Source organism: Podarcis pityusensis (genome assembly GCF_964106645.2).
Source record: "Podarcis pityusensis genome assembly, chromosome: 13".
Classification (NCBI taxonomy): Eukaryota; Metazoa; Chordata; class Lepidosauria; order Squamata; family Lacertidae; genus Podarcis; species Podarcis pityusensis.
Genome location: NC_138038.1, coordinates 51,935,794 through 51,948,821, shown reverse-complemented (window position 1 = coordinate 51,948,821; position 13,028 = coordinate 51,935,794). Strand labels below are relative to the sequence as shown.

General features: G+C 45.9%; 1 protein-coding gene across 1 annotated transcript in view; it reads left to right on the top strand.

Annotated features, from left to right (window-relative positions):
• The window catches only part of ACAP1 (ArfGAP with coiled-coil, ankyrin repeat and PH domains 1), a 48,282-nt gene extending 38,146 nt beyond the window's left edge, over positions 1-10,136 (top strand). Inside the window, exons 19-23 of the mRNA XM_080979718.1 lie at positions 3,621-3,814; positions 4,920-5,029; positions 6,404-6,514; positions 7,135-7,184; positions 9,324-10,136. Coding sequence (XP_080835844.1) covers positions 3,621-3,814; positions 4,920-5,029; positions 6,404-6,514; positions 7,135-7,184; positions 9,324-9,430 — 572 coding nt within the window. The 3' untranslated portion in view covers positions 9,431-10,136. The remainder of the gene's footprint in view (positions 1-3,620; positions 3,815-4,919; positions 5,030-6,403; positions 6,515-7,134; positions 7,185-9,323) is intronic.
• The last annotated feature ends 2,892 nt before the right edge of the window (positions 10,137-13,028 follow it).

The following is a 13,028-nucleotide window of genomic DNA, read 5'->3' as shown; positions in this document are numbered from 1 at the left end:
TGGTGCCAGTGTCCGTGTTAAGTCTGGTTGTAGTATTATTGTGGGTTAGGAGTTGTTTAAGATTGGGTGGCTGTCTGTAGGCAATGAAAGGTCTTCCTCCCAGAGCTTGAGAAAGAGAACTGTCATTGTCCAGGAGAGGTTGTAGATCTCTGATGATGCGTTGAACTGTTTTAACTTGGGAGCTGTATGTGATGACTAGTGGAGTTCTGTTATTTTCTTTTTTGGGTCTGTCTTGCAGCAAGTTCTCTCTGGGTATCAGTCTGGCTCTGTTGATCTGTTGTCTAACTTCATCTGCTGGGTATTTTAGTTCTGAGAAGGTTTGCTGTAGATCTCTTAGGTGAGAGTCTCTGTCTGTAGAATTGGAACAGATGCGGCTGTAACGTAGTGCCTGGCTATATACAATGGACTGTTTGGTATGTTTGGGATGGTAGCTAGAGGCATGTAGATATGTTTGTCGGTCAGTTGGTTTACGGTATAAGGTGGTGTCTATGTGTCCATCCTGTATTTTTATAGTAGTGTCCAAAAAATGTATTTCTTGCATAGATTGATTCATTGTAAGGTTGATTGTGGGGTGAAAATCATTGAATTTCTGGTGAAAGGTGTCCAGGGTCTGTTGACCATGTGTCCAGATGATAAAAATATCGTCAATGTATCGTAGGTACAAGAGAGGTTTGAGTGGGTAGGAGTTTAGGAAACGTTGTTCTAAATCTGCCATGAAGATGTTGGCATACTGTGGGGCCATGCGGGTGCCCATTGCTGTGCCGCTGATCTGAAGGAACAGGTCATCACCGAATTTGAAGTTGTTGTGGGTAAGGACAAATTGGCAGAGTTTGGTGGCAAGGTCCGCTGTGGTTTTATCTGAAATGGTGTTCCTTATAGCTTGTAAACCATCGTTGTGTGGGATGTTGGTATACAGAGATTCCACGTCCATAGTAGCTAGTATAGTATTGTTGGGAAGATTATTTAAAGATTGTATTTTCCTCAGAAAATCTGTGGTGTCACGTACATAGCTGGGAGCACTGATGGCATATGGTTTCAGAACAGAGTCCATATAACCGGAGACACCCACTGTAATAGTGCCAATACCTGAAATGATGGGGCGTCCTGGATTTCCTGGTTTGTGTATTTTAGGTAGAAGATAGAAAGTTCCTGGTCGAGGTTCTGTTGGTGTGTTGGTGAGGATCTGTTCTTGGATGTGTGGGGGTAGCTCCTTAACAATCTTGTTCAGTTCTTTCTTGTATTCTTGTGTGGGGTCTGAGTCCAATTTTGTGTAAAAGGCGGTATTGGAAAGTTGTCTGCGAGCCTCCTGAATGTAGTCAGTTTTGTTCATGATGACGACAGCTCCCCCTTTGTCTGCTTCTTTAATTATAATGTTTGGGTTGTTTCTGAGATTATCTATGGCTCTCCTTTCAGCATGGTTTAGATTTCTCACCTTCTCACCCCTTGCCTTTTCCTGTAAGACCTATTACAGTCGTTAAGAGTCGTCAACAGGCTCATCTCAGCTATCTGCCAATCTCCGATTCCCACCACCCTTCTAAGTAATACCCCTCCCCACCTTCTCAATATATAGAAGGATCTGGTAACTTCTGTTTCAGTGTATCTGAAGAAGTGTGCATGCACACGAAAGCTTATACCAAGAACTAACTTAGTTGGTCTTTAAGGTGCTACAGGAAGGAATTTTTTTATTTCAACCTTCCCTTATTTTGTTTCCCGCTGCTTCCCACTGCTATCCCGGATTGTTAAATATCCCGTAGACTGTCCCCAGGACAGGTGAGGCTGCTGATCCCTTATTTTCAAAGCTGAAAGTTGACAGCTATGGATGGGGACCCACATGGAAGAGAGCTGGGCTGGGTGAGAGTCTCCATCTTTCCTGGTGCTGTTCAGTCCTAGCCCCAGAATGCCAGGACGCATTTATTTATCTCCTAAAATTCACACGCCGCTTATAGACTCACAGAATTGCAGAATCAAAAGGGGTCGTATTGTCCAAGCCCTGGCATTGCAGGAATCGCAGCTTTGTTGTAAAAACAAACAAACCTCAAAGCAGATTACAAAAAAAGGACAAAGCAATAAAACGATCAGTTAGATTTGAAATGTTAAAACAGCAACGGAATAAGAGCAGATTCGAACTCGCAGTGGCTTCCTGAATGACTGGGTAGGCTTGCCTAAACAAAAATGTTAGATCTCTGAGCAGAGGGGCTAGTATCCTGACAAGGCCTTTCTCCTGTCGGCAGTCGGGTGTCAGCACTGTTTGCCAATCTGGGCCGAGTCAAAGGCGTTATTATCTGTATACAAAGCCCTTAACAACGTGGGGACCACTTTACCTATGAGATCTCCTCCCCCTGCTGCTTTGGTCCACTTGGCTGCTTTGAACGGCAGAACTGGCGCCACCGACACTGTGGAACTCCCTGCCTCTTGAGAGCAAGCAGCTGCCTTCACTGGACTCTTTTCAGGGCCTGCTAAAAACATCCTTGTTTCAACAGGCCTACCCAGATGCATAGGGAAGTGGAGGCAATTTTAATTTGTATGCTTCAAAGTGCTGTTGTAAATTTCTCTTGGTTTCATCATCATCATCATCATAATTTATACCCCACCCATCTGGTTGGGCTTCCCCAGCCGCCACTCTGGGCGGCTTCCAACAAAATATGAAAATACACTAATGCATCAAACATTAAAAGCTTCTCTAAACAGGGCTGCCTTCAGGTGTCTTCTAAAAGTCTGGTAGTTGTTATTCTCTTTGACATCTGATGGGAGGGCGTTCCACAGGGCAGGTGCCACCACTGAGAAGGCCCTCTGCCTGGTTCCCTGTAACTTGGCTTCTCGCAGGGAGGGAACCGCCAGAAGGCCCTCGGAGCTGGACCTCAGTGTCCGGGCAGAACGATGGGGGTGGAGACGCTCCTTCAGGTATGCAGGGCCTTTGAGGCCGTTTTGGGCTTTAAAGGTCAGCACCAACACTTTGAATTGTGCCCGGAAATGTACTGGGAGCCAATGTAGGTCTTTCAGGACCGGTGTTATGTGGTCTCGGCTGCCACTCCCAGTCCCCAGTCTGGCTGCCGTATTCTGGATTAGTTGTAGTTTCCAGGTCACCTTCAAAGGTAACCCCACATAGAGCGCATTGCAGTAGTCCAAGTGGGAGATAACCAGAGCATGCATCACTCTGGAGAGACAGTCTGCGGGCAGGTAGGGTCTCATCCTGCGCACCAGATGGAGCTGGTAGACATCTGCCCTGGACACAGAACTGACCTGTGCCTCCATGGACAGCGGTGAGTCCAGAATGACTCCCAGGCTGCGCACCTGGTCCTTCGGGGGCACAGTTGCCCCATTCAGGACCAGGGAATCCTCCACAACTGCCCGCCTCCTGTCCCCACAAAACAGCACTTCTGTCTTGTCAGGATTCAACCTCAATCTGTCATTGCTCTAGCTCTTTACGTAAACAGCATTCGGGTTTCTTGCCATGTATATATATTATATGAAATGAATAAAATCCTGGAGAGCTGCCAGCCAGTGTTGGCATACCTGAATTAGATGGGCCAGTGGTCTAACTAAGTAAGGCAGCTTCCTAAGTAATCCACGCTGGTGGCTGTTGCTGGTCTGATTCTCTCTGCCTCCCCCCCTCTTTTTAGGGGCAAGGGAAGGGGCCTCTCCAAACCCCACAGACAACCTGCAGAGTTTGCACCCTGGGGCCTTGCTCTATCGCGCTGCCGCTGCACCCCCAAGCCTGCCCACCATGGCGGACGCCTTGGCTCACGGCGCTGACGTCAACTGGGTGAACGCCAACCACGAAAGCCGGACCCCTTTGCTGCAGGCCGTCGCCGCGGTGAGTCTGTGGGGGGGCTCAGAAGTCTTTTTTTTTTTTTTTTTTAATAATTTTAATTAAATTTTCCATTTTAACAATCCAATCAGATCACATTAAATATTCCAAATTATACAAATACATCTCATGTAGTCCAAATATTCTGCCAAATTATAGATTTTTGTTGGGGCTTCCCATGCTTCAAGTTCAGTGGGGTTCCAATCATCTTATGTTTCTACTGCCTTGAGTTTCCAGTAGTTCCTTCTTTAAATCTTCCTGTTGGTATCCTTCCCTTCCTTCATGGCCTCTGAGTTTGTTTCCACAGGCGAGCTGAAGTAAACAATAATGGGCTTCTGTGTGAAATTTGTATGACTCTCCTTTTTTTTGCAGCTGGTACGTCTGTTTTTTGCAGAATGTCCTCACACACTTTTTTTTTTATTGATACACCGAAAAAGGAAAAAAAAAAACAAGACAAGAAATACAAACCGAACCATGATAAGGACAATATTAATTACGAATCACTAAAACGAAAAGTGGTCCTTGGACTATAGACCCGACCTCCCGTCCATTCCTTATTTCACTTATCTATTATTTGTCGCCAATACACGCTTTTGTCTTAACTGATTAACTAATTATTGTTAGTTTCAGGTTAAGTATGGACCTCTGGAACGAATTAAGTACTTAACCTGAGGTACCACTGTATTATGTTTTTAGTGTGATTTTATTTGATTGGTGTTAGCCGCCCTGAGCCCGGCTTTGGCCGGGGAAGGCGGGGTATAAATTATTATTATTATTATTATTACTACTACTACTACTACTACTACTACAGTGGTACCTCGGGTTAAGTAATTAAACTGTTCTTAACCTGAAGTTCCACTTTAGCTAATGGGGCCTCCTGCTGCTGCTGCGCCGCCGGAGCACGATTTCTGTTCTTATCCTGAAGCAAAGTTCTTAACCTGAAGCACTATTTCTGGGTTAGCGGTGTCTGTAACCTGAAGCGTATGTAACCCGAGGTACCACTGTATTATTTTCTGTGGGGCTCAGAACTCTTGATGCTCTCAAATGCCAACCCACTTCCCTCATTTCCCCACTTCACCTTCTCTCTCTCTCTCTCTCTCTCTCTACCCAGAATTCTCTCTTGGCCTGCGAATTCCTTCTTCAAAATGGAGCCAGCGTCAACCAGCCAGACAGCAGAGGCCGAGGCCCCCTTCATCATGCTACCATCTTGGGACACACTGGGTAGATACCTATCTATATATCTCTATACATATATCTTCCTATATGCATAGAAATGGAAGGCTGTCGTCACGTTGTAGTTTGCTGCAGCCAGCGCCAACTCCAGCATGGCAACAGAAAGGCGGGCAGGCAGGTGTGGAAGAACCCCGAAAGCAAGCAAGCGGCTGCGGGAAGGGGGAGAAGGGAGACTTCAGGGGGAGAACAAGGCTATTGATGGTTGAATCATTGTGTTTTAATATTCTACTGGAAGCTGCCCAGATTGGAGTCTAACCTCCAATCTTTCACCGAAGTGGGATTTGAACCCACAACCCTTGTGCTCTACCGACTGAGCTTATGGACAATTGGTTCAGTGATCTGGTTGGTGTGAACTAATTTGTTCCAGGCACTGGGAACGAATAACCCTTACAGGTGAAACTCAAAAAATTAGACTATTGTGGAAAAGTTCATTTATTTCAGTAATTCAACTTAAAAGGTGAAACTAATATATGAGATAGACTCATGACATGCAAAGCGAGATATGTCAAGCCTTTATTTGTTACAATCGTGATGTTTATGGTGTACGGCTGATGAAAACCCCAAATTAACAATCTCAGAAAATTAGAATATTAAATGAAATCAGCAAAACAAGGACTGCAAATAGAGCGATATTGGACCTCTGAGAAGTAGAAGCATGCACATGTACTCAGTACTTGGTTTGGGCCCTTTTGCATCAATTGCTGCCTCAATGCGGCGTGGCAGGGATGCTATCGGCCTGTGGCACTGCTGAGGTGTTATGGAAGACCAGGATGCTTCCATAGCAGCCTTCAGCTCTTCTGCATTGTCGGTCTCATGTCTCTCATCTTTCTCTTGGCAGTGCCCCATAGATTCTCTATGGGGTTCAGGTCAGGCGAGTTTGCTGGCCAATCAAGCACAGTAATCCCATGGGCATTGAACCAGGTTTTGGTACTTTTGGCAGTTGACAAAGTCCTGCTGGAAAATGAAATCAGCATCCCCATAAAGTTCGTCTGCGGAAGGAAGCATGAAGTGCTCCAAAATCTCTTGGTGGACGGCTGCGTTGACCCTGGACTTAATGAAGCACAGTGGACCAACACCAGCTGATGACATGGCTCCCCAAATCAACACAGACTGGGGAATCTTCACACTGGACTTCAAGCATCTGGCATTGTGTGTCTCCCCGTTCTTCCTCCAGACTCTGGGTCCTTGGTTTCCAAGTGAGATGCAAAAGCTGCTCTCATCAGAGAAGAGATTTGAGTTTCACCTATATATTGTAAAGGGATTTTGCTGATAGTGCATAATGATCTATTTATGTATGAGGCTGTTAGAGATGCTTGTCATGTGGAAATATTGAATATGTGTCTTCCCTGTTTCGTTTCCTAGGCTGGCCTGCCTCTTCCTCAAGCGCGGGGCCAACATGAACGCCGTCGATGGGGAAGGGAAGGACCCCCTCAGCATCGCCATAGATTCAGCCAACGCCGATATCGTCACCTTGTAAGGGAGATTCTCCACCCCCCACCCGCCCCCGTCTCCCTTGGGTGCCAAATAATCCCCCCCCATCGTGAGGTCTTGGGTGTGAATTCTGAAGCTCTTCAGAAGTTGAAGGGGAAGAGAGGGATTCTGGGAGGAAGTTGGCGGGATGTCGGCCATCTTGAATCTTGGGCTCAGGCCTTTGGGTCTGTAAATGTGTTATAACACTGTGGCACTAGATGGCGCTGTCGGGCTGAAACTGGAAGTCGATTATCATTTCCATTGTCAGCTTTTACGTTTTTTCCATAGCGTTTTTTTACAGCTGTGTAGATCCAGCCCATATCTGGTTTCAGCTTCTTGTCAATTGTTCTTCCAGCATTTTTAATAGCTGTTCTTAAATTGCTTTTACTGGTAATTTTATTCTTTTTCTAAACTGCTTTGAGGTTTTTTTGGTTTTTTTACAACCAAGTGGTATGCATAAATTTTACGAAATATATAATCAACAAAATAAATCGAACGATTGGGTCTGTGGCTGGTAGGGGATTGGGGTAAGATGGGGGGGGGGGAGAAGGGGCTGAAATTCATTTTTTTCTGTTGTGTCACGTGACTCTTTTTCTCTCCCACCCACCTTCCCTCTTTCAAAGATTGCGATTGGCCAAGATGCGTGAATCTGAGCTTGCCCTCGGCCAATCAGGTGAGTCTCACCTGTGGTGGGTGGGAACACAATTCCACATCAGAATTCGCTCTATCTCCTCGAAAATCTTCCGGAATCAGTTTCCCATACGCTCTCAGTCCTCAGTTGCTCCATCTGTAAAATGGGAACAATCTGGCAACGATGGCCAACAGGTGGACAAACAAGTGATGGGTGTTTGCTGTTTACACACCCGGACATAACAACAGCTAAAAATTAATTAATGTTACAGATAAGTAGCAAAACCCAGAAGCTGGTGTTTAGGCAACAGGTGCAAAATTAACAACCAAATAACTGAGATAGCTTAGTCGGCTGAGCAACAGGCTCTGAATTTCAGGGTTGTGGGTTCGAAGACCACGTAGGGCAAAAATATTCCTGCCTTGGAGGGGGTCAGACTAGATGCCCCTCACGGTCCCTTCCAACTTGACGATTCTATACGATAATAAGTTTTTATCCCAGGCTACTATTTTTATAGAAGGCGATAAACAGCTCAAGTTAACCCAAAGGTTTTATAATGTGAGGAGAGTCCCCTGTTTTAAGTTTTTTAAGCCAACCTGCGCCATGGAGCCTTTGTCCCTCAAGACTTGAGCCAATTTTCTTTTATTATTCTATTTTTCGACAAGGACACTTTGGCCAGATTTTGCTGTACTGATTTGTCAGAGAATACACACTCTCACGCACGCACACACCTCTCATTGCTTCCAAGATCTCGCTATTATTATGAGCCTGGCTGCTAAGTAGGAGAGAACTTAATTGAAGGTTGAAGCTGTAAGTTAATATTCGTCTCTTGTGAAAAGATTGAGGAGAAGCAACTCTGGACATTTTGTCCAGCAAATTCGCTGCACCCGGTGGGAGGGAGTTCCACAGGTTAACTAAGCGCTGCATGAAGAAGCACTTTCTTTTATCTGTCCTGGATCTGCCACCATTCGCCTTCTTTTGGTATCCATTAGTTCCTTGGCGGACATTCCCTCAACATGACCGATAGATGCTGGGGCTGTGGGTGCGAATCCTGCTTCAATGCCAGAGAGTGGCTGGTGCGATTCAGGGCAGGCTGAAGTGGCGATCTGGGGTCTTCCTTCCAAGACGCAAACAGATTTCCGATGCTCCCTGCCCAGGGCCCTTGCAGACTCCTAGCTGCGGTCCTTGCATTGGAGCGGGTTGGACTAGATGAGCTTTGGGGTCTGCCTCCCTGGTCCTGAATGGGGCAACTGTGCCCTCAAAGGACCAGGTGTGCAGCCTGGGAGTCATTCTGGACTCACAGCTGTCCATGGAGGTGCAGGTCAGTTCTGTGTCCAGGGCAGCTGTTTACCAGCTCCATCTGGTACGCAGGATGAGACCCTCCCTGCCCGCAGACTGTCTCGCCAGAGTGGCACATGCTCTGGTTATCTCCCGCTTGGACTACTGCCATGAGCTCTATGTGGGGCTACCTTTAAAGGTGACTCGGAAACTGCAATTAATCCAGAATGCGGCAGCCAGACTGGGGACTGGGAGCGGCTGCCAAGACCACATAACACCGGTCCTGAAAGACTTACATTGGCTCCCAGTACGTTTCCGAGCACAATTCAAAGTGTTGGTGCTGACATTAAAAGCCCTAAACGGCCTCAGTCAAGTATACCTGAAGGAGCATCTCCACCCCCATCATTCTGCCTGGACACTGAGGTCCAGCTCCGAGGGCCTTCTGGCGGTTCCCTCCTTGTGAGAAGTGAGGTTACAGGGAACCAGGCAAAGGGCCTTCTTGGTGGTGGCTCCCGCCCTGTGGAATGCCCTCCCACCAGATGTCAAAGAAATAAACAACTATCTGATGTTTAGAAGACATCTGAAGGCAGCCCTATTTAGGGAAGTTTTTAATGACTGATGTTTTAATGTATTTTTAATCTTTAGCTGGAAGCCACACAGAGTGGCTGGGAAAACCCAGCCAGATGGGCGGGGTATAAGTAATAAATTATTATTTGAGTTTCTATTGAGATGAGGCTTCATTTTAATGTTGTATTTTAATCCTGTTTTTAAGTTGTATCTTAATCAATTGTTTTATATCTGGTGTTAGCCATCCCGAGCCTGGTCTTGGCTGGGGAGGGTGGGGTATAAATAAAATTTATTATTATTATTATTATTATTATTCCCTGATTCTTCCCGCTCTTCCAGGAGACGAAACATACCTCGACATCTTCCAGGATTTCTCCCTCATGGCGTCCAACGATCCAGACAAGTTGACCCGGCGGAGTTACGATCTGAAGCTGACGACGATGTGAAGTTGGCCCCCATCCGCAGAAAGGAGGAGGGAGACAGGAGCAAGAGGCCTTAAGTTACCTTCAGATTCCCGGTGTGACACTTGAGTCGGAAACAAAGGACCGTCCAGTAGAAGCTTGTCTCTCCCTTCCGCCCCCAAAGTGCTTTTGGTGACTTTGTGGTGTCTGGCAGAAGCAAAGGGTTTTTGTGGAAGATTGCGGGAAATGAAGAACCGATCTCTCCAGATTACTCTGCCCTCCACAACTCCTGTCTTTTATTTATTGCTGACAGACGAGGACGTAAAAAGCTGTACCACCTTCTTGGCCCTTGATGGACACAGAGATAAAATTACGGATTATTTCTCCTCCCACCTCTTCGAAACCAGATTACAGTCGTTTTATTTTCTTCCCTGGGCCTTGAAAAGGGAGATACTCCTTGAGGGAGCAAAGGGATTTGGGGTCGAGGAAAGGTTGTGTAGGAAGAGGCACAGATTAAGCACAGCTCCCTACAATTTGGGAAATGGTGTGTTTCATCTCTGTGTGTGTTGAAATTCTCGGCGGTTTTTTCCTGAGGTTGAAATCTAAATTTACAGGTAGAGCAAACCTGCCTCAAGGTTTGCCCACGTTTATTTCGTTCGTAATTAGCTGAGCGTAAACGGAACGTTCTTTTTCTTTTAATTTAAATTGCGGTGTGGACATTTTAAATAAACTCGCATCTCTGGCCAAACCACCCCAAATGACCAAGCTAAAGGCAACCAGTGTGGTCATTTCCGTGTTTTAATTTTCTGCCTCTGTGTGTGAGTGTGTTCTTGTTTGTTTTTCAAAGGACTGGGGTTTATTTATTTCATAAAATATATACACCGCTTGAGTGTTGGGGGTGGGTGGGGAAGCCCCAAAGTGATTTGCAAAACAAATTAAGACATTTTCCTTACTGACGGTTTTGTGAACAGCAAAAACGTCAAACTTGCGAAAAGTTAAAATAACGACAAATTAAAAATAGATTGCAACTCACACCAACTTTCTAAACATCACAGGCAGGCATGCTTAAGCAAGAATGTTTTTAGCAGGCGCTGAAAAGAGAACCGTGAAGGCACTTGCCTGATATAGATAGGCAGGGAGTTCCAAAGTTTGTGTTGTTGTTGTTGTTTAGTCGTTTAGTCGTGTCCGCCTCTTCGTGACCCCATGGACCAGAGCACGCCAGGCCCTCCTGTCTTCCACTGCCTCCCGCAGTTTGGTCAAACTCATGCTGGTAGCTTCGAGAACACTGTCCAACCATCTTGTCCTCCGTCGTCCCCTTCTCCTTGTGCCCTCCATCTTTCCCAACATCTTTTCCAGGGAGTCTTCTCTTCTCATGAGGAGGCCAAAGTCTTGGAGCCTCAGCTTCAGGATCCGTCCTTCCAGGGAGCACTCAGGGCTGATTTCCTTCAGAATGGAGATGTTTGATCTTCTTGCAGTCCGTGGGACTCTCCAGAGTCTCCTCCAGCACCAGAATTCAAAAGCATCCATTCTTCGGCGATCAGCCTTCTTTATGGTCCAGCTCTCACTTCCATCCATCACTACTGGGAAAACCATAGCTTTAACAATAAGGACCTTTGTTGGCAAGGTGATGTCTCTGCTTTTTAAGATGCTGTCTAGGTTTGCCATTGCTTTTCTCCCAAGAAGCAGGCGTCTTTTTTTCCAAAGTTTACATTGTCCCAAATAAATTGTCCTGATCCCATGTGTGTAAAGGAAGGAGCTGTACGCTGACGCTGGCGTTCATTCACTTCATATCCCATCCTTTTAAAGAATTTGGGGTGGCACACATAGGGCAGCGCCCTATTTTATCCTCACAAGAGCCCTGAAGAGCAGGCTGTGTCCCCCGGGGAAGTGAGAGGAAAGGTGGTAGCCGAGTGTTTTGCATGCAGGACAATCCCTGATGGCATATCCAGGTGCAGGGGTCAGCGACCTTTTTCAGCAGGGGGCCGGTCCACTGTCCCTCAGACCTTGTGGGGGCTGGACTATATTTGGGGGGGGGGGGGAAATGAACGAATTCCTATGCCCCACAAATAACCCAGAGATGCATTTTAAATAAAAGCACACATTCTACTCATGTAAAAACACCAGGCAGGCCCCACAAATAACCCAGGGATGAATTTCACATAAAAGGGCACATTTTACTCATGTAAAAACACACATATTCCCAGACCGTCCGTGGGCCGGATTGAGAAGGCGATTGGGCCGGATCCGGCCCCCGGGCCTTAGTTTGCCTACCCATGAGGTAGGGCTTTGGAGAGACTCCCTGCTTTGTGGGACGGTGCTTGATAACACAAAAAAAGACACACATACACACCCGGATGTAAAATTGCATCATGTAATTGATACAGACATATAATTGAAAGCCAGTTTCTACGTCTTTCTGAAGGCAGCCCTGTATCAGGAAGTTTTTAATGTCTGATGTTTCGCTGTTTTCTTTTATATTCTGTTGGAAGCTGGCAAGAGTGGCTGAGGCAGCCCGGTCAGAAGGGTGTGGAATAAGTAATAAATTATTATGTCCTTCTGTAAATAATAACAATAATATCAGAAGGTGGTAAGCTCTCCTTCCTTGGAGGTTTTTAAAGCAGAGGTTGGACGGCCATCTGTCATGGATGCTTTAGCTGAGATTCCTGCATTGAAGGGGGTTGGGCTGGATGACTTTTGGGGGTCCCAACTCTACAATTCTATGATATAGAGCAGAAAGACACCAAGTGACCTGTGTGCCCGTTCAAACTGCTGACCAGGTGCTGTTAAAGGGGGAGGGGGTAATTCTACTCAGAGTAGACCCATTGAAATCAGTAGACCTAACTTAGACATGCCCATTCACTGCAAAGGGTCTGCTCTGAGTACAGCTAATACAATGGTCCCTTGGTTCTCAAACACCTTGGTACTCAAACAACTTGGAACCCAAACACAGCAAACCCGGAATTAAGTGTTCCAGTTTGCAAACATTTTTCAGAAGCCAAACGTGCTCCGTGTTATGCTTCCGATTTGAGTGTTCTGCTGAGGTTTGTCTGTTTTTGCTATTTCCCCCCCCCCCTTTTTTTTTTGTTTTCGCAGCTCTTTTTCATTTTGTTCTTGTGACTGTGTGGAATCCAGTTCACCTCCTGATTGATTGGTTGTGTGACTGTAGTACATTGCTTATTGCTTTCATTTTATGGATCAATGGTCTTGTTAGATAGTAAAATTCATGTGAAATTACTGTTTTAGGGGTTGTTTTTAAAAGTCTGGAACGGATTAATCCGTTATACATTACTTTCTATGGGAAAGTGCGCCTCGGACTTTGGTTTTGGAACAGACTTCTGGAACAGATTCAGTTTGAGAACCAAGGTACCACTGTATTTGGATAAAACCCAGGCATGTGCAATGAAGGAAGCATTCAGGAGAGGAACATCCTCTCTAAAACATTTAATACCCTGTTTTTCTACAAACCAACCAGTAAGTATACCTACCAATCAGGTAGGTAGCTGTGTAGGTCTGACGCAGTCGAAATAAATTAAAAAATTCTCCAGTAGCACTGACCTTAGAGACCAACTAAGTTTGTTCTTGGTATGAGCTTTCGTGTGCATGCACACTTCTTCAGATAACACTATATAACAGCATGCAAATG